At 36.4% G+C, this 23,328-nt stretch overlaps 1 protein-coding gene across 1 annotated transcript in view; it reads right to left on the minus strand.

Annotated features, from left to right (window-relative positions):
- Positions 1-23,328, minus strand: part of ambra1a (autophagy/beclin-1 regulator 1a) — a 116,626-nt gene that overhangs the window by 32,535 nt on the left and 60,763 nt on the right. The window contains 3 exon segments of the mRNA XM_056461872.1: positions 2,885-3,024; positions 10,277-10,431; positions 14,129-14,317. Coding sequence (XP_056317847.1) covers positions 2,885-3,024; positions 10,277-10,431; positions 14,129-14,317 — 484 coding nt within the window.

Raw genomic sequence — 23,328 nt, forward strand, 5'->3', positions numbered from 1 at the left:
GAATTCTGACTAGGACCAGTGCAAGAGAGCACATAACCGCTATTTAAAAAAAAAAACTGCAATTTCATCCTGTCAGTTTTCAAATCGATTTTAAAATCCTCATGCTTGCGTACATGGCCTTGAGTGGTCTAGCACCACAATATTTATCTGAGCTTTTAATCCCATACACTTCTAGATGTGTTTTAGGCTCATCTGATGTTGGTCTTTTAACTGCTCAGTCAATGCGGCTAAAATCTATTGGAGACTGGGTATTCTCTTCATTGGCACCTAAATTGTGAAACTCTTTACCCTTTGATATTTCCAATGCAGAATCCCTGAGTATTTTTAAATCATCTCTTAAAACATAATTTTTTAATAGTAGCTTTTATTTTTATTTTTTTTTACTTTTATATGATTTTTAGATCTATTATTATTTTATGTGTTTTTAATGATTTTGTATTATAACTTTTTTTGCTTTCATCCTTGTGTCTTTTATTGTTGCACATTTTATGCCTGTAAAGTGCCTTGAGATGTTACTTTTAAAGGCGCTATATAAAAAGAAAGTTTATTATTATTATTTTTATTACAATTGACTATTGAAAATGTACTAATAATGCAAAAACAATCTCCATTCACACGTTCACAGATCAATTCATAACCATAATAAATGTTGCTTATTTTATTGCAGTTTTGCCTATTGATTACTCAAATTACTTGATTTCCTTATTAAGTATGTAGCCATACACGATGTAAGCTAGGGCTGCATTATATATCGTATCAGTATTGATATCTCAATGTGATCATTGGCAATAGTCACATTGCAATTATACACAATGTTGAGTCTGTATTATAATTGATAATTTCACAAGTGTTTTTTTATGCCTGTGACTGTGAAGGTTTAAAAGCATTCAGGCATAAGAAATTGTACAGTTTTTACCTTTAACAACTTAATAAGGATTAATTTTACTGAAATGTTAATAAAGGGTATATGCAGGTAATATCCTAAAGGTAATTTCAATACCTTTTTAAGACTTTTAAAAAGGTAGGCGTTTTCAGAATATTTTAAGACCTCATTGCACTTCAAGTTCTAATCAGTATCAAACCTTTAACTTAATAAACAGTTGTTAATAAACAGTTGTAGTTAAATCAATGTAGCAAAACCATGCAACAAAGCTCAGACAAGCTCGGAAGAAACAAAGCTTGAAAGAATAATTATGCGGTTGTTTTCAGCAACAGGCTTCAGCCACTGTTTAAATCTTTAAACGCAAACGTACATTTTCCCAGTTAGCCGTCTGTTTTGCTACATGTGGAAAGTGTCACACTGTTTGCTGCAAATTATGTGACATCACCCGGATGGAGGAGCTTGGCCGGACGTGCCCCGGCCCGAACCAATCGCGTGGATCGAACACGCCTTTGTTAATAGGAGGAAAATAAATATATTTATGCTTTTTTGGAGTGAAACACTTTGGACAACACTTAAGAACATTTAAGACCTCGAAAAAACGTGATTAAGATTTTTTAAGACCTTTTAAGGGCCTTAATTTTCTCATAATTGATTTATCAACTTTAAATACTTTTAAGATACCGTGGACACCCTGTTATAAAAAGAAGACTAGGTAGTATTATTTTACATTTGATTATTATTCAATTACTGTATATCTGAATACAGTTTGACTTCTCGGAAAACAATAAAACGCTTTATTAAATATATACATTTTTTTTTTCTTTATTGAATTTATCTATGCTTGTAGACTGTTTATTTAATTGTATGCACTCCGCTACAGAATCATCACAATCAGTTTAAAATGATCAATTCTTTTCAAATTCGACCTATCCAATTGAAATTGTATTTATAACACACTATACATTGCAGAATAAAAAATATTGCAATGTAATATTTTTCCAATATCGTGCAGCCCTAACGTGAGATTCATTTAATAACCATGGTAAATTATGACAAGGCGTGACTGCAGCATAAAGCATTTTTTGTTTTATTGTGACAACAGATATAATAAAACAACAAACCATACAAACAAAACGTATGCCATTATTTGGTAAATTACAGTGTAAAAGCATTAAAACTTTCTATTATGAATGAAGCCGCTGGCCTTTTTGTGTCCAAGCCACAAAATGTTTTATTTTCTGGGTGCTGGACACCAGGCCAGTTCATGAACTAAAATAAGGCTATGAATTTTCTGCTTTCTCCAATTAGCAAACTGTTTGCATTAATGAAGTGAGAGCATGTTTACATTGGAGACACAATGTTTGTGTTGCAACGTGGGCTTTTTGTATCCACAGTAACCTTGATGATAATTATGACAAACTTGCAGAAAAGCAACATCCACAGCCAAGCTGCAAATTATACAACCAAAATACAGCAGAGCGAAATGATCCTTGAAGTGAATTAATTAGTGTCTATTTCGCTAACAAACACCAAACGCTAGTCGGGAAACTTCTTTTAAAACTGCTGAAGAACTGACAAAACCGAGAAAGTATTTGAAATGTATGATGTTCATTTACATAAACATAAAACAGTGCTGTTCTCACCCAGAAAACAAAAACAGATGGGCATATCGGCGCAAAGACTGACTGAGTTCAACAATTCAGAACAACCAATTGCTTTAATACACAGACTGCATATATAACAGCAGCTTGTTTTTATCATGGTTACCGCCATTAACGATCACTTCTCATTTATTGTTGATCAACCCTCAGATGAATAAAGTGCTCATTATGTTTGGCAAGCAATTATTTTGCAGAGTCAAGCTGAGTTTCTTAACCTTGCTTTATAAAACACCTGACGACAGCATTTTGGATTCTTTAATGAGATAAAACTACAAGAAAAAGTGATTTATGACCCACAAGGAGGGCCGAGTGAGCTATGAAGGGATGATAGGAGACTCACACAGGTCTGCAGATGACAAGATCTCCTTTGTTGGTCCCATAAGCGAGCCCAAGCCCTGGATCTGGGAGCCAGCGGGCCGAGTTTATACTGACGTGTCTCCTCTGGTCTGGTGCCATTGGGTACACCACGTCAAACACCCTCTGAAAAACACACAAACACACACACCTGTTTAAAACATTCTCCCGCAACACTCTCAGTAGTTTCACTCATTCTTTTCAGTGGTCAGGATCTTCCATTATCCTCTGCGCTGTAGATTGCAGTCTGTGTCAGATATGACAGCGCTGCTAGCATAACTGAGAAGAGGCTAAACTGCGAGAAGTCAAATCTCGTTCTCCAAAGTACTCTTTCTCTTTCTTTTCCAATCCATTCCCCTGTCCCTGTCTGTCAGCCTTGGCATAATACTTACACTCCACTGGCTCCAGAAAAAAAGGACAAAAATAGGACAAGCTCATGTCTGCCAGGGAGAGAGAAAGCGGTCTCATTCATCTGCAGATGAGTGATCAACAGACAAACTCTTTCTCTCTTTCTTTACTCTAGACAGAGGAAATTCAGGACAAGGATAAAAGCCGCAAAGACTAGTGTTTCTCAGTCAAGAGAGCGTGTATGACTGATGCATGTATGTGTGTGTGTGTATCTGCACCACAGCACCTGAACAGTGCAAGTGTATGAACATCTGGACCTATGTTTCATGGACGTTGTGCTGCTCCATTCTTAAACACACAGTATAGGGCTCTTCTGAGTGTGCATTTATGTGCAGCACAGATTTATGGTACACATACTATGGCTGCACGTTATTGAAAAAATCTGATACTGCTATATTTTGTTTTTCTGCAATAAATTTTGCGATATGAAAAGATGGTTTGAATAGCTCTAATTGGCGGTTTCTGGGGAGGCTAACAGTTATTAGGTACAAAAATGAAGCAATCACAATGCACAAAATGCTTTTTTTTCTTTGCTTTGTCCTGTTTCTAGTCCAAATATCTAAACATTCTTAGATCAAGTAAAAATATTGTTTTGTTTTCAACTTCAGAAAAAATGAATAATTTTTACCCCTTAAAACAAGCTAAATTATCTGCCAGTGTGGTAAGTAAAATAATCTTGTTTTTGCATTGAAATGTAGAGATTTGGACTAGAAACAAGACAAAAATTCTAAGTAAGAAAAAACTTTTTCACTTTGATTTATAATTTAAATTAAATTATAAACAATTTATAAATAAATAATTAATTATATTAGTGATTAAATACATAATTAAATAAAACAAATCTTTGTTACACGTCTGAAGAATCTATCTAAGCACCTGAAAACCCTTATAGCATACTTGCGTGTGTTGTTTCAAGAAAACCACCATTCATTTGTTTTGTGTTTTATTTTGATTGGTTTTTAATTATTTAAGTGTTCCACAAGGGTCAGTTTTGGGGCCACTTTTATTTATTTTTCATTTCTTACCTCTAGGTCATATATTTCGTTCTTTTGGCATTCACTTTCATTTTTATGCAGACAATGCCCAAGTTTATATCTCCACAAAACCTACAACATCTCACCCCCCTTCTGACCTTACTAAATGTTTACATGAGATTAATATGTGGATGACTTCTAATTTCTTAAAGTTAAATGCCAGTAAAACTGGAGCCCTTCTGGTTGGCTCCAAATCTATTTTATCCAAAGCTCAACCTTTTACCCTTTTTTTTGATGATAACTCCCCAGTCAATTTCTCAACCCACGTAAAAAGTCTTGGGGTTACACTGGATGGCATGCTTTCGTTTGGTTCTCATATTAGTAATATCTCACGTTCTGCATTTGCGTAACATTGCAAGACTTCGCCCTTCACTATCTCAACAAACTACTGAAGTGCTTGTTCATGCTTTGGTTACATCACGAATTGATTACTGTAATTCTCTCCTATCTGGCATTCCTGATAAACAACTTCATAGACTACAGTTAATTCAGAATTCAGCAGCTAGGATAGTTACCTGCTCGCGTACTTCTGATCACATAACTCCAATTCTCTTTCACCTTCACTGGCTCCCTGTTCACTATCGTATACAATACAAATCCTCTTCTTAACATACATAGCTCCTCATAACCTGGCCCCTCACTATCTTTCTGATCTTCTTCATTTGTATACTCCTTCGCGCTCACTGAGATCATCTTCTGCTGAACTGTTATCTGTCCCAAACTTTAAGAAGAAGTCATTTGGTGGCAGGGCTTTTAGATGTACAGCACCAAAGTTATGGAATTCCCTGCCTTTGCACATTCGCCAGATGGACTCTATTTCCAATTTTAAATCTCAGATAAAAACATTTTTGTTTAGGATAGCTTTTAATGATTTGCTGGTTTAATATTATGCTGATTGTCATTTTACTGCTTGTATTTTAATGATGTGCTTGTGATCTGCTGTAAGGTGTCCTTGAGGTTTTTGAAAGACGCCTAAAAATAAAAGGTATTATTATTATTATTATAATTTATTATTTATTCTTCATTTAAATATTTTATTTAATGATTTGATCATTAGTCATTTATATAATTATCATTTTATCATTTTATTGATTATTAGATAATGATAATTATTATTGATTATTATTTGCCATTTTATTTTGTTTTTATATTATATTATTATTATTTTCTTTTAATTATTGCTTTATTATTATTTTATTTTTCCATATTGTTATAATCTTATGGCTGTGGATTCAAGCGACACTTGATTTCATGAGTAAGAGATTAGGGTATGTCTCCATTTCAAGGTCTGTACTGTCACCGGACAATGTTGTGAAGCAGTAATTTTCCATTGCTATTGCTTGTGGTATAATAACACTTGTTGAAATTATCCTGGTCAGATGAAGCCCGAGCATTGAATCACACATAACTAAGATTATTCTGCTCTGCTCTTTCTTTATCATTATCACTTTGTCTCCTGCTTCCGCTCCTCTCTAGCTTTCTCAGTCAACTCTTACAGTATATTGTTAATTATGTTAAATACTGGTTAACAAGTTTGGGCATTGGAAACTCTGCTGACTTGTCCAGATCCCAGGAGAAACTGACATTTCCTGACAAGATATGGCGTCTGGGTTTAGATCTTATTTATCGGCCATGGAGAGTGTGTTCTAACAAACTCCAAACATCATAATTTTTGTGCTCAAATGTTCTAAGCTCTCTTGAAATGCTCAATCACAGGCCTTAAAAACACTCTACAAATCACGTGTTCTGTGGCTCCTGGCGAGTTATATTTCAGACTCAACATTGCTTATCTTGCAATGTGACCATTGCAGATGCGCACAATGCGATCTCGATGCTGAAACAATATATTGTAAAGCCCTAGCACAGACTAATTAATATGAGTCTGATTCAGTTTTTAAAATGAAAGGCATAAATCTTATTGTGAACACTGAAAATATACAACGATGTATTACATTTTTAAATGAATGGAAAGATCAAAACATTGTTTATTTAAAAAGGAATAATTTTATAACATTATAATTGTCTTTACTGTCAGACTTTCGATTTAATGCATGATTAAATGCATAAAGAGGAATGTAGGTGCACATTCCTTCAATTCATAAATGCCACAGTGCTCATAAAACAAAATCATTAATAGCAAATTTCCCATCTAAAAACCTTCTAATTTGAAACTACGCATCTATTAGAGAACATTGGCAGGTAAGCAGTGTGATGAGTATTTTGCAACAGCTTGAAAAAGAAAAATCACTACTACATTAAAAAATTAATGTGTAGAAAAATTTGTTCACAGCGAAGCTGAAGATAGAGCCTCGGGCTAACCTTTGTTCATTTTCTATCTCTCTCCGGAGTATAATTAATCCTGGTAATAAGCAGACACATTAACGATGCTGATGTATTAAATTTATTCATTAACTGCCATATGAGAAAATATCATTTCATATAAACAAACAGAAAGATCTTCTTTAATAAATAAAGACATGGGAGGAAACAGAACATAATCAAATTCCAGAATATAAAATGATAGAAAAGAACAAATAAACATAGCATGAGAGAGGAATGTCTCAATAAACAAACGGCCATAAAAGCAGAAAGCACAGATAACGAAATGTACCCAAAGGTGCTGTTGCTATGGCTACTGCTGAAATCAGGCGCCCAGTGGGGACGGTGTTATGGCAAATGTATGGAATGGTTAAAATGCATTCAGCACCATTTTCCCATATTTAATAAACGACGCTCGCTGGTGTACTGGGCCAGGTCTTTAACATTTACCCTTTGCTTACGCACACATGCACGCACGCATACACCTGACAGTTCCAGTGGTTTTGGTAATTATCAAAAGGTTCATCTGATCTTCAAGAAATAAGACAAGTTTCATCTCAGTCTAACATAAAATGCAGAGATAAAACTCAATGAAACCAATCTATCTAAAAAGACAACTTCACACAGAGATGTGTGAAAGGCTGTGGAGCTGAAAGACTTGTCTCAAATACGACATAATGCTGCATTATCCACATTCATTACATCATCTCTGATAGTGGTGTTCAATAACCATTAGAGCAAAGAAACCGCTCCTGTGAGAGTCATTAAGAGAGACCGAACTCATGTATGGCTCATATTTTAAATACAGCTCTAGCAGCAATAACACTGGCACTAAACTTTCCATCCTGATTTCTGATTAACACACAGACTGTAAGAGCTCCACTGTGGTGGTCATCCTAATTAAAAGCAGGAAATAACACAGACGAAATACACCCATGAAAACGTGAACAAGCGTTTACTGCGCGGCTTTTCCAACCTCTGTGAAGAGAGATTTGCTGTTGTATGTTTAGAGACTAAACAAGGATAAAAATGAAGCTCTCCTGCTCCATTGCTCTCAAATTAATCAACGTTCAGAATCCTGCAATGAGCATGAGCTTACAAAAACAAAAGTCAACCATGTAGATATTTCCATTTATGCTCTTCGCTCCACACAAACAGACAGCCCCCCCCCTCCTATTTCTAAAAGAGCGTATCTAGGTCAGGTTCCTACTCAAAGGCTTTTCTAAACCCCAGGCTCCCCCTCTGCTGTAGAGAGCACAGAGAGCTGATCTACATAGGGCAGACCACCAGTAATAACCAAACTTCATAATAATCAAACCTCATGAAGGGAATGACTAAAAATGGAAAAGGGAAGTAAATGGGTTTTGTGGTCCTGTCTGGAGGTTTAACCTGGTTTAAAGTGCTTTGATAAAAAAAATGTCAGTCAAAAAAAGGAAAATACTTTTGTTGTAAATATTCAGACATAATTCTTTATTTGTTGTCTTTTGAATTTATTAATTGATTAAATTGGACATTACTGACTTGACAGTATGTTTATCGGTGCTTTGAACATTTAATTAGCATAAATCAAATTAACTAACACACGCTTGTTAATTTGATTATTACATTTTTAAAAACGTGCAGAATTACATTTTTCCGAAGCATGTTTCATATCATGCTAGTTTATTTGTTATAAGCTCATCAGACAGGGGCGTGGATTTAGCATGGACAGAGGGGATGTGTACCCACCAATATCCATCAACTATTGAAATGTCCCCACCAATAATTTAATTCACATAAAAAAAAAAATCACGCTGTCAATATTAACCTAGACATGCAAAGAGGTTTAAATCATGTTCTCTTCTCGACTAGCACCGCCCCAAACACATATGAACATTGTGATTGGCTGTGCCTTTTCCTGCTGTCATGTGAGAGGCTGTAGCTGCGTTCAGATGCAACAAGCCTTATTCTTAAGAACACACCTTATTCTTCCCGTGCAAGAATAAGATGTGTGACACACAAGTGACGATGGTGACAGCAAAAAAAAAGTGGACATAAGGAGCTTTTTTCAACGACAAGTGAGTCCTGATAATGATAATGTCGTTATTGCTAGAGTTTTTCTTTCACTTTAACGCACAGTCTAACGTTATAGCAGACTGATACAGTCTGTGAATAATATGCTCTGAAAGCTAACTGCAGAATAAACAGCTAAATGAAAAAATATTTGAGCCCTGCCAGTTCTCCTAATCTCTCAGAGTAGCATGTCCAATTTCGGTTGAAACAGTTTGTCTGAGAACCTACAGCCTGTGCTCCATCTTTTCTTTTTATCTGCGGTTCTGAAATACCAATCATGCACAAACTGTGTACACAGTGTAGACAGTAGAAGAGTTGATTGCAAATTTAACTAAATTATTTTTATGAATTATGCTCTGTACTGGTTCTGAGTCAAATGTTAATGTTATTATATTAAGGTCTGATAATATTTCTTCACAATTTTTAAATAAAAATTCTAATTTATTTTTATTTCTTTTTAAAGAAAATGAGCATTTGTTAAAATAATTTTGCAGAATTGAGAATACGAGTTATTCCTCCAAAAATTGGTTTATTAATTACTGTGAAGTTAAAATATTGATATTATGTTTTTTTTTTTAAATAATACAAACAAGTCTAAAAACATGGCTTTTGATCATTTGGACTAGGGCTGGGCGATACTGAAAAAAAAAAAAGTATCACGATATTAAGGTTCATATTTTCGATAATATCGATAATTATTAAATATTTTTTAACAATGCATTTCTATGAATATTTTTTTTTTATTTAACCACTTTACCAACACCACTAAGGCAAATAGTTTTAATAGTCAAAAACAAAAATATTTTAACAAAATATCTGATTTCTTTATAATAAAATAAATCGAAGTGCTTAAACTTGATAAATAAAATGTTACAAAGTGTGTGCAATGGTAAAGGTATGTCACGAGCATCCAGTGGAAATGACAAACTTAAGCTCACCACGCGCTCAACAGCCACATTTTAATAAAGCTATAGGGTTCATACCGAAACTTCACACCAAACTTTTTTTTGCGTTATTGACAATGGTGTTCAGTCAATAAATACAGATATGATTTTATCGCCCAGTCCTAATTTCCAATCATAATTGTTCCACTTCTTATCACCAATTGTTATTCTATACAAAAATCACAACACTTATATTTTTGGAAAATATGTCATCACAAGTTTACATAATACAACTAAAATGAGCTTTTACTATCATTTTTAAATTCAGAATTTTAAGTGGTCTCAGTTTTAAGTGTTTTTACCAAAGCTGTACATTAGTATGCTGGTTCGATTGACTACATTTAACAACAACTTTATCTCCATTTCTCGTATGCAAGTGATTATCCCTCCATGTGCTGATGTTGTCGACCCCAGGGCTAATGAACACATTAAGAGAAAATAGCTTGCCTCCACACTGCAAAATGAGGTGAATAAGTAAATTCATGCAGTCTAGTTTTCTAAAAACAAATAGTGCTTTTTTTCCCCGCTCATAAGATGCTTCTGTATTTTTTTCTACCCACTGTGATAATATTAGGAGCAGCGGGTGAATCTTAAGAAGACATGAGGTCAGCAGTGACGTACCCTCATGGACGTCTCTCCTGCGTGAGGCTGCTGCAGTCTGAAGACCTGTGCCACCATGTGATCGCTGATCTGATGCAGCAGGATGCGGCGAGACGCCAGACCCACCATCACGTAACGACCCATCGGAGACAAACTGACAGAGATGGCATTTGGACCTGTGACAAAACAAACACTGCAGTTATTCACAGCTGAAACAAACAGAGGAAAGATAACAGAAGCAAAAACTGCGCCAATCAATTACAAAACAAATGCTATTACGTAAAATAATAAATTCAACAATACGCTCTTTGCTCAAAGACTTTTGGTTAAAGCAACAATATGTGACCCTGGACCATAAAACCATACACTGAAATATCACGGTAGTAATAAAAAAAAAATGCACAAATTTACAAATTTTTTAAGGAAAGTGGTTGCAAACAATTTATATGGGCTGAATTTAATCAATCAAATTAAATTTAGTAACATTCAACTTAATTTGTTTGTTTAAAAAAAATGGCCCATATATATTGTTTGCAACCCCTTACCTTAATTTTAGCAAACTGGATTTTAGTAAATCCAGAATAATTTTGTTCAGTGTATTTGTCCATTTTTGGCTGACTAATGCCAAGTTCAGACTGCACGATTTTTAAAGTGGTCACATCACAGATGTTTTCACACTGCATGACTATCTGAGGTAGCATTCCATCGCTGCTGTGTTTACACTGCAGGAAAGATCGGTGTCGGGGGGGGGTTCAAACTGCATGACTTTACAATAAGATAATCAGTGGCAACTTTGTCTCGTTCCACAACTACGTACACTTCTCACAACAAAACACACGCAAGAAGTGACATTGAAACAATGTGGTAATGCAGTATATCCTTTGTTATTAACTACATAATCAGAAAACAGCCTATAGTTGGGTAGAAAGTGTCCTTATTATGCTCGCATAGGTTTTGAAGGGAATTAGCAATTTCTTTAAATTTTTTTTTCTTTTTCGACCTGGTTGTGATATTGCTCAGATGACACGTCAAACAGACAAGGTGCTGCTGCCAAATTTCCACTAGTTTTTCCCCATTTCCTGGGTGCAAATAGACCGAAAAGAAGCCCTTTTTACTTCTCCCTTAACCTCCTGCTGGCCTGCAGATACCCACACTAGTGGATGTTGCTCGCTCATTGGCTGTAGGTTCTGTTATTTTCAATCAGAACACATATCACACGGCATGATGTTAATCGCCGACAGATCCAGATATTCAGCATGCCAAATACCTCACGGATGTCGGGGACTCATCAGCGATTCTCTCAGATATTTCTCACTGTGTCACTGATGCTCACGTGAACGAGCACCATTTGCCTATGATTTCAGACTTTTGTCTGTGATTTCTCAAAACCTGTCGACGAGTCAAAATCGGGGCTAAAATCATGCAGTCTGAACTCGCCATAAATAAGTTTTCTATAGATGTATATTTTCAGGATAGGAAAATGTTTGGCCAAGCTACAACTATTTGAAAATCTGTAATCTGAGGGTTTGAAAAAAAAAAAGTGCTTAAAGTTAATAAAATTAAGCTGCACGTTATTAATCCAAAATAAAGTTTTGATATATTTACAGTAAGAGATTTAGTAAAATATCTTCATGAAACGAACAAACATGGAACAACTTAATCTTATGATTTTTGGCATCAAAGAAAAATCTATAATTTTGAACAATACAATTTATTTTTGAATATGGCCAAAAATGATTTGTAATCCAGGGTCACATGCTGTTGCTTCAATCAAAAAGTCTATGAGCAAACCCAGTGAGTACGTTTACATGGACACCATTACAGAGTTCATCCACATCTTTACAACAAAAATTTCATGACTTTTTAATTGATTTTTAATTAATAATTGATTTAATGATTTTAATGATTAAGACTTAAGTAAATTTTCATGACCTAATGTTTTGTGCAATATCTACATATGAACTGTGGGGGAAACCGGAGCGCCCAAAGGAAACCCACGCCAACACGGGGAGAACATGCAAACTCCACACAGAAATGCTAACTGACCCAGCAGAGGCTCGAATCAGCGACCTTCTTTTTATATTTATATCCATTTAAAATTGATTTAATTTAGATATTGCTTAGAAAAAGGACAGAAAAGAAGTAAAGACATCTAACCTATATTCTTAGGTTCATTCCTACTACATAGGTTCATTACAATTTTCATGACTTTTCCAAAACTTTGTGGGTTTTTCTGATATTCCAAAAAAAATTTCCAGGCCTGAAAATGTCATGTCAAAATAGTTTCTTTTCCAGGTTTTCCATGACCGTATGAACCCTGCCATTAATCCGGTTTTAATATGATTAAGATAATACTTTGATTACGAGTCTACCATGTAAACAGCGATTTTTGATTACCTTAATCTGACTAAAGTCATAATCGAACTAAATAGAAATCAGATTAAGACATGTGGAGTGTGCCGATTTTAGTCACATTATTGAAGTGCAGTGCAGACATGTAAACGCCTTTATCAAGCTATTACTGTCATGTAGGTACAGTAACAAATTCTACTAAAATAACACTCTTCCACCAGCCCTTACTTCATATGAGGATTCAATACCTCAGCTTGTCACGAGGAGGGCATGCATGAAATGTTCCTGAATGAAAGTGAAAATCCCAAACTGCAGTAAACGTCGACAAATTAAAAATGAAACACCCTAAACTACAAGAAACTCCAGAGGAAATGTGTATAGTGTGGGGATGCAATGACGTTAATCGAATTATGTGCTACAGCATGTAAAAGAGGATCACAATAGGAACATTCAAAAAGCAACATGTAATCACCTTAATCTTATTATTTTCTCATTCAGATTAAGACAAATCATTTGATTACCGACATCCATGTAAACGCAGTCAGTGTTGCTGAATTGATTATTTACGTAATAGTGCTTGGTATGTAATTGCTTTAAATATACCAATGCAACACAAGATTTTTTTTTTCATGTATAATAAAAATAAAAATAAAATCACTGAATAAGCTATCCAAACCTTACATACAAAAAGAGCAGTCATTGCAGTAAGCCTAATATTAGGTAAAATAAAATGATGCAAATCCAGGAAATACATTTTGCACCCTATTAATACTAAACCGCTCATTTTTTTGCATTATTAATTGCTGTAAATGTTTTGAGCAGAGCATTCAGACCAATCTGTTAAAGCATGAAATTAGAAAAGTTCACACCTAGACCTGCACAGACTGTAATTATAGCTAATATAATTTCTCATCCTAAAAACTAATTGAATTTCGCAACCATTTAACTTTAGAAATCAGCCTTGCTTGGTGTGTGCAGGACGGCTGAGAGAGCACTAGTGATGTGATCAGCAAATAAAAATGAGCGGTTTAGTATTGAGGATCCTGGTTGATTGCTCTCATTAATCCACAGTTACTGGATAGGATGAATGATAGTTCCTCAGGGCCTTTACAGCCGCTGGCGATGACCAATCCATAGAGAGAGAGAGAGGCCGGGGTTTCAAATCACTTTAATCTAAAACAAGCAGGACTCATACTTCCTCATCATTGGTTTCCATTAGCAGCCTGGTCCCAGCACTGCCTTCATTTGGCTTTTAAACGGGGACTATCTAATTAAAGCTGTCTCTAAAAGAGCTCCATCACTGCTGTCTGTTCAGCCAATTAGAAGGGAAGTGAGAGCACAATGCGAACAGCCGTGTCCCTTTGCTTTCGATTTAATTAAGCACAAGTTCGAAATAATTTTAGCTCTGATGACTCAATCAGTATATTAAATCCTCATCAGCGCAGGAAGAAGAGTCATGTTTTACCAACCAAAATAAAAGCCCTTAAGAGATCAAGCTGTCTATGTCTCAGGACAACCCACCGAATCTCTTGGAGTAGAGCATCTCTCCCAGGTTGTGCGGGGCGAGGGAGTAAACAGCCAAAATGCCTTCATCAGGGAAACCCCTCTGACTGCTGGGAATAAATACGGCCAGCAGCTGCCCATCCGCTGAGATATCACAGCTCGCATCGTTGTAGATCTTACAGTTGGGGACCAGAACATTCACTGACGCTGAAAATGAAAACAGAAACAAGTTATGGTTGTACCCTCAAGACGTGCCTAATAATAATCACAACCAATATTTTTTATTAAACAGCAAGTTACACAGAGACACATATCCACCATGTCCATCAAATGTTAAAGTGCATCTATTTTACCCCCTTCGCAAGATGTAAGATAAGTCTTTTGTGTCTCCAGAATGTGCCTGTCAAGTTTCAGCTCAAAACACCCATCAGATTTTATTTATTATACCTTAAAGAATATTGAGATTTTCTGCTCTGAACACAATGTAGCTGTTTTTGTTTCCTGTGCATTTAATGCTAGTTCTCTCCGGCCACCACTCTGTCAGAGTGTGCCTCAATGTCTGCTTTGGCTGCATCAGATAAACAGCGCAGTGACAGACATGAAGGAAGCAGATCTCGTTTGTGAGAAATATTGTGAGAGGAATTGGGATCCTATTTTAACATAAGGAAGTAAAAAAAAAAAAAAAAAAAAAGAGAGACTTATTGTTTTTATATTACCCCAATATGACACTATACCTACACAGTTCTGTCCAAACAGCTTGCAAAAGGTGATTTTTACCATAGGTTTTTCTTTAAAATATGTGCTGCTAGACAAATGTTTTTTTTTTAGAGTTAAAATGGTGGGTTAGGTATTAGTTGGTGGATTTGCCATGATCCCACTTTTCCATCATCTTTAAATTTGATAATCTGTACGTATTTGTAAGTCTTACCAGTTCAAACATTCAAGCAACTATAAAACATTTAAGCACAACAAGATTTAAAACAATTCAGTGTACTCTTCTCTTTTGTTTCCGCTTGCTTTTCAATGTGATTACCCTTGTAAGTATCCTTTAAAACAGTTGGTAACGTCTTAAGCGAACGTGAAAAGCAGAGAAAAAAAATAAATCAGATGTGTCACATTTTTGCATAATGTCTTGAATGTCCCAAAAATTACATCCCGAAATGATCATTCTGTCATGAATTATACATCCATGTGTCATTCCAAACACCCAGAGACCTTTGTTCATCTTCAGAAGACAAATTAAAGCTAATAACGACTAAACAATGACTTTATTCGACAGTTTCTTCTCCTCAGTGTCAGTATAGGGCACACGTTTATGAACACTGCACCCTGATGTATGACAACATGAGCAGAGTAGGGCTGCACAAAACTGGAAAAATCTGACATTTTGTTTTGCTGCGATACATATTGCAATATGACTATCATTTCAGCAGATGATTTGAATAGCTCTATTTGGAAAGATTGACTGGGATGATCATGTCTTTTTCTAAAAAGTGCATCTGCAAAAAATATAATAAATCACAAGCAAATATAAACACAACATCAAAAAATAAAAGTAAAATGAAAAGTGTTTTCTGGAGAGTCTAATATATTCAAGTACAGAAACTAAACAATCAAACATAAGGTAACATGGTCATTAATATATAGACCATTCTGAGGAATGTAAACAATAACAATGGTCATGACATATTTCCTGTGTTACATTTTAATTTTCCATATCTTCTGTGAGTCCAAAGTGTTATGATTGAATCGCCTCCTGTTACAGATATGAAATAGTTTGACAACAAGCAGGAAATGTTCATGGGACAATGACATCACCACATTGAAATGGTCTATAAATAATTTCTTTAAAATAACATCTTTACCATTTAATCTTTAATAAAGAATCTAATCCTGAGATGTGACTATTGCATTATCATTGCGATATCAACACTCAAGCAATATATTGTTCAGCCCTAAGCACGAGTAATGAATAACATAATTTATTTTTTGCGTGAACTATCTTTTTAAACTGACAACATTCTAAATTACCAGCTGCTGTTTGTGTCTCATGTTAATCCAAGCAAAAAGGACAGAGAAATACAGCCCTGAAACAACTGTTGGAGTTAATTATTGTCTAATTTATACAGTGAGGCCTATGCAATGTTATTCTTTTACACTTCATTATTCATACCTCATCATTTTTTATGTACCTACACATTCATTCATTTTCCTTCAGCTTAGTCCCTTTATTTATCAGAGGTCACCACAGCAGAATGAACTGCCAACTTATCCAGCATGCGTTTTATGTAGCAAATGCACTTCCAGCCGCAGCCCAATACACACTCTCACATTCACTCTCATACATTATGGCCAATTTCATTTATTCATTCATTTTCTTTTCGGCTTAGTCCCTTTTTTAATCTGGGGTTGCCACTGCGGAATGAACCGCTAACTTATACAGCATAGGTTTTACGCAGTGGATGCCTTTCCAGCTGCAACCCATCGTTGGGAAACACCCATACACTCTCACTCACACACATACACAACGGACAATTTAGCTTTCCCAAGTCGCCTATACCACATGTCTTTGGACTTGTGGGGAAAACCGGAGCGCTCGGAGGAAACCCACGTGAACATGGGGAGAACATGCAAACTCCACACAGAAATGCCAACTGACCCAGCCGGGGATCGAACCAGTGACCTTCTTGCTGTGAGGAGACTTTGCTAACCACTGAGCCACCATGCCGCCCTACCTAAACACCTAAAAACCTTAAAATTGTCAAGTATATACTGACAACCAGTTTATACAAAGGCTTAACAAAATATAGGCTCTAACTGAAAATGCATCAGACAGCACATAATGAGTGTCATAAAGTTTGTCATATTTTAAATACATTTTAATCCAGCTTCTCTTTTTAGAGCAAGGACGTTTAACAAGCGCGCTCATAAAATTTGCCAAAAATCGACTGCAGTGTCAGCCTCTGCATCTGCCAGATTTCCATTCCACATCCAAATCTCTATTTGCACACAAGCATTACTCTGTGTAACAATCTTTTTGCTAAATTAGCAGAAGCTGCAGAATTGCCATAAGTTGAGGTGCAATAAAAGTGATTTAGCGACTAACAGACAGTCACATCTGTTCAGCCCACACTAATGAATAAAAGCGCAGACTGGCAGGAGAGAGCAAGAGATAGATAGGGAGAGAGAGACCTTATAAACCTCACATAAAATACATAGTACTACTATTCAGCCAAGCGGCAGTGTGCAGAGAGAAAATGATCCAGCTTCTGCTCTCGAAACCACATGTCAACTCCAAGATTAATTTTGATTCCGGTTTTCATTTTCGGTTACACACATTTTATAATCCTTTATTGTTTCCATGGAAATCTGCATCCAGATGAAGCCATCTCTCAACACGCAGAATGGTAGTAATATTTAAAAGACAGACACCATGTAAACATGGGGAGAACACAAACGTGAGTGAGCTGAGACGGTTGATTCACAACAATGGTTTAGATGAAGTCACTTTTTGAAAGCATTAAGGGAACAATAACGTGCTGCTCTGGTCTCATGCATCAACGTGTGTGATTGTGCAGAGGTCTCTGAATAAAGCATCAGGTGCGAGTGTGTGGGAGGTGTAATTAGGGCTATTTGTAATTTCGAATGGGTGCGTGTGATTGAAGTGTTTGTCATTTTGCTGGCATGTGAGTGTGTGCGCGGACGGTGCTGGGAAGAAAAAAATGTAAGGGCACACAAGCTAAACAAGGGCAGGTGAGTTTTGGCAGGTGACTGAGTCATTAAGCACTTTTATAAAGATGGATTTGTTTTAATCACCCAGTGTGTGTTTGTGTGCATGTGTGCATGTGTTCGGTGAGTGAGGTCAAGAGAGTCTGAGAGGACAGGAAGGGAGATTTAAGCAGGAGTGTGTTAATTGAACAGGCCAATAATTTAGTGCAATGATGAGGCTGCTGCTCAACTGGACCTGCATTTTACTCTCTGACACATACACACACACACGCACACTTTTCCATCCACCCACCGTCACTCATGCCCACTCATTCACTGCAGGCCAACTAGAGCAGGGAGAAAGAAGATGGAGATCGGTTCATGAAAAAAACAACAATAAAAGTGATGAGAAAGGTGACCAATTTCAGTTCTGAATGTGAAAGCTGCATTTCATGTTGAAGTGTGCTCTTAACAGAAATCAATCAAACAAAACATAAAAAAATTTAAATTCTATTAATATTAAAAATTCAACTATTTTTTTATATATATTATTATTGAGCAGAGGTTTTTGTTCAAAGCAACTAACAATTAAGGAGGCATTTGCTTACAATTAAAGAGGCACATGAATGATCTGGGTTGTAAAAGATCTGGGTGTTATATTAGGCAGCAATTTAACTTTTAAAAATCATATCTCCCATGTCCCAAAAACCTCCTCCTTTCATCTGAGAAATATCGGTAAGTTATTAAGTATGCTATCTATCTCAGATGCAGAAAAACTAGTTCATGCTTTTATGACGTTTAGGCTGGATTACTGTAACGCTCTGTTCACTGGCTGCCCAGCATCTTCTACAGCTAATACAAAATGCAGCTTCCAGAGTTATTACCAGGTCTAAAAAATATGACCATATCACCCTAATTTTATCCTCCTTACACTTGCTGCCTGTTAAGTTCCGTATTGATTATAAAATGTTGCTTCTTCCTATAAAGCCTTAAATAATCTATCTCATGTTTATTTAATCAACCTTCTGTCTCACTACAATCCAACCCACTCTTTAAGATCTCAAAACTCAGGGCTTCTGGTAGTACCTAGAATAGCAGTCTACTAAAGGAGGTCGAGCCTTCTCATTTATGGCTCCTTAAATCTGGAATAGCCTTCCTGATTATGTCCGAGGTTCAGACACACTCTCTCAGTTCAAAATTAGATTAATGACCTATCTTTTTAGTAAAGCATCCACACATAACAGTATGATGCTTGAGTGTGCTCACACAGGTGAGTGGGCTTGACAACCACCTGTAGGACACACTCCTCCTGTCTTAATGCACCACACATTTTGTTTGAAATAGCTTTACATGTTTGTTTCTATGTTTTTTTATATAACTGCTATTTTCATTTATAGCACTTCATTTTTGCATCTAGTGTTTAAATGCATTGTGAACAGCAGCTACGCTAATTGTTTTCTTTATTCTCTATTTCCACCTGGGGATACTCATCCCGAGGCCTCTAGAGATTATGCAGCACCATTGATGCAGTCCAAGACCTGTGAAGAAATGACGGTATCCATAATCCTGGACCAGGCCGTATCCTGAACAGATGCTGTGGTGGTCAAGAAGGAGCGGAGAGCATGAGACTGATTCCCTAAAGACAGAGACAGACAAGTCTTCGCATTGATCCCGCCGGTGGCTCACTCACATCTGCAGTTTCTCCATGATGGACATCCAGCGGTCTTCAGCCTCCAACACCTAGATTGCAGCTCTGCCCAGGAAGTTTGGCCCGAGGAGAAATGGTCAAGCCTCAGAGTCTGGTTTCTCTCTAGGTTTTTTTCCCTTCACTGTTGTCAATTGGATAAGTTTTGCTCCTCGCCACTGTTGCCACTGGCTTGCTGGTTTGGGACTTGTGGAGCTGCTCTTCGGTGTTTGGACTTTCAGCAGTGAAATTTAAACCACACTGAACTGAACTTTAACTCTGAAAACTGGACTGACACATTTTCAATTTACTAGAGCTTCCATGTTAAGCTGCTTTGACACAATCCACATTGTAATAGAGCTACAGAAATAAACATAAATTGAATTTAATTAATAAACAGCCAATATTGTATTAATAAGCTAGTAGCAATCAATTATGAATATATGTCACCCAATCTAAAGTATTACCAAAATAATGCATCTTGGCCTTCAGTTAGTGCTTTCATTATTAGCTAAATTCATTGCATTACAATTATTTCCTTTTAACAGTAATAAAGTGCACAAATAAAGAATAAATCAGACACACACAATCTCTTTTGCCTCAAACTATGAAGCTAAATGAAATTAAAACTCTTGTCTTGTAGCAGGACAGGGTCAGAAGGGCAGGTTGTGTAACATTGCCCACACTGCTAAAGATGAATAAGTGGCTCAGGGCCTCAGCAGACAGAGCTCCCTGCTGGACCTGAGTAATGGATTTGCCAGGGTAAAGTGACGGCTATTCCGGTGGCACTCGGAGGAAAGCCCAGACCATTGCTATACAAGCTAAAGTGTGTTTTAATCATCTATTTTTGTGGAAGCATGGGTGTTTCTTTAGGGTTTCGATTGGGTCTGTGGCTGATGCTGAATGATAAACGGTGCTCAGGACTCCAGCTGCTGTGTGGACTGAGAGCATCTGGACAACCGAAATAAATCACGCTTTTACAGGAATATTTATACTGGATTCATTCCATCGCCTGAGCCATTGGGGCCCAGACTGAGTCAGTCGTGAATTACTCACTGCCATTACACTCTCTGTCATCTGCAGAGCCACTCTGTCTGAAACTACAGTACAAAGTTAGCAGTGACAGGGATTTCCTGGACATGCTTTTTGTAGAGGAGTTTGGGAAATGTGTCTTGTTATTCAGAGATTAATAAGCAGAAATGAAGGACAGGGATGAGGAGCAGACGGAAAGAATCCGTGGATTAACGCATCTCGGAAAAACAGCCATGCAGAAAACCAGATTCAAGGTCAATAAACAGAGAGTGCACAAACATTCATAAAAATATAATCATCCCTCATCCACACACACACCCTTCAGATAACAGAGGAGAAAAACCATTGCAATAAAGATGCTCATAAATGACTCAAAACCACAGACACCTGACGGCAGATCAAGCGTCTATTAATATAAAAGACACTTCTCACAACTTATTTGTCTTTTACCTAAGGTTTTTGCTCAATGTGACTTCTAGTACATTTTTTATAGGGAAAGTCATAGTTTGTGGCGACCCCTGATAAAGAAGGGAATAATTCAACCTAAATGAAATTTCCTATAATACAGTGCATCTTGAAAGAATTCATAGTGCTTCACTTTTACCACATTTTTTATGTCACAGCCTTATACTAAAATCGATTAAATTAATTTATTTCCTCAAAATTCTACACACAATGCCCCATAATGACAATGTGAAATGAGATTTTTTGAAACTGTTGCAAATTTATAAAAAATAAAAAACATGAAAAAAATAAAATAAAATAAAAAAAAAAATCACATGTACGCAATTTTTAACATCCTTGTACATTCTGTTTAGAGATACACCGATCAGCATTTTTGGGGCCGATCACCGATTACCAATCACCAAGATCATGATCCGCTGATTGCTGATCACTGCTGATCAAACAATGGCATGGGAATGGGAATGTTTTATCTATAATCTAGCAGAGTTTGCACCATTTGTAGGAATGAAACTAACTTTAAATTAAATATATTGAAAAAAAAAAAAACGTAGCAATAGGCTAAAGTCAAGATCTTGAAGAACCACCAAGTGTTTATTTTAGAAAATGAGAACTTCAGGCTACTGTAGGCCATCTTTCCCAAATAAGGCAGAGTAACTTAAAATTTAATAACTTAATTATAACAGAATAACTTAAAACTTAAACAACCAGATGAACTAGTATCTAATGAATAAGTACTAGTACTTAATGAATAAGTACTATTATCTAATACTTAAGTACTACTGTCTAATAATTAGGTACCAGTATCTATATAATAAGTACCAGTACCTAATGATTAACTAAATATATATTTATCCCAGCTGGAATACATACTAGTCAACACTTAATAGTTGATCTCTCAATGACAGATACCATAGAATTTAAAGGAATTTTTTTTTACATCCGTTACTAATAACAACAGAATAGTTACTATTCACTATTAAAATAAGTACTAGTGTCTCATAAATAAGAACTAGATTCTATTTAATAAGTACTTGTATCTAATAAACAAGTACTAGTATCTAATGAATATGTACTAGTATCTAATGAATAAGTAGTATCTAATAAAATGAACTAGTGTCCAATGAATAAGCAGTATATTTTTAAAAAGCACTAGTATCTAATGAACAAACACACAGCAGGCCAGGGAAATCTGTGTCGCTCATTGCTTTCTTCATGTTTTTGCAGTTGTCTGTTAAAATTGCTTGGATTTTTTTCCTTTTGTACCCCCCGTGACTGAAACATGCCGCTAAATGTGTTCACCAAAGCCTCCGCAGAATGTGACCCTGTGAAATACTGACAAATTCTGACAATTCTGCTGCTCTGAAAGTTCCAATGAGCACAGTGGCCTTCATCACCCGTAAGTGAAAAAGGTTTGGAGCCACCAGGACTCTTCCTAGACCTGGCCGGCCATCTAAGCTGAGTGATCGGGGGAGAAGGGCCTTAGTCAGGGAGGTGATCAATAACCCGATGGTCACTCTGTCTGAGCTCCAGTGTTCTTCTGTGGAGAGAGGAGAACCTTACAGAAGGACAAACATCTGTGCAGCAATCCACCAATCAGGCCTGTATGGTAAAGTGGCCAGACAGAATCCACTGGAATTTGCCAAAAGGCACCTGAAGGACTCTCAGAACATAAGAAACTAAATTCTCTGGTCTGATGAGACTAAAATTGAACTCTTTGGAGTGAATGCCAGGCATTACGTTTGGAGAAAACCAGGCACCACTCATCACCAGGCTAATACCATCTCTACAGTGAAGCATGGTGGTGGCAGCATCATGCTGTGGGGATGTTTTTTAGCGGCAGGAACTGGAAGACTAGTCAAGATAGAGGGAAAGATGAATGCAACAATGTACAGAGACTTCCTGAATGAAAACCTGCAATAGAGTGCTCTTGACCTCAGACTGGGGCGACGACTCATCTTCCAGCAGAACAATGACCCAAAGCACATCACCAACAAATCAATGGAGTGGCTTCATAACAACTTGGTGAATGTCCTTGAGTGGCCCAGCCAGAGCCAAGACCTAAATCCTATTGAACATCTTTGGAGAGATCTGAAAATGGCTGTACATAGTCACCTCCCATCCAACCTGATAGAGCTTGAGAGGTACTGCAAAGAGGAATGGGCAAAAATTCCCAAAGACAGGTGTGCCAAGCTTGTGGCATCATATTCAAAAAGACTTGAGACTGTAATTGCTGCCAAAGGTGCATTAACAAAGTATTGAGCAAAGGCCGTGAATACTTATGTACATGTGATTTTTCAGGTTTTTAATTTTTAATAAATTTGCAACAATT

This window comes from Danio aesculapii, chromosome 7 (assembly GCF_903798145.1).
Source record: "Danio aesculapii chromosome 7, fDanAes4.1, whole genome shotgun sequence".
NCBI lineage: Eukaryota > Metazoa > Chordata > Actinopteri > Cypriniformes > Danionidae > Danio > Danio aesculapii.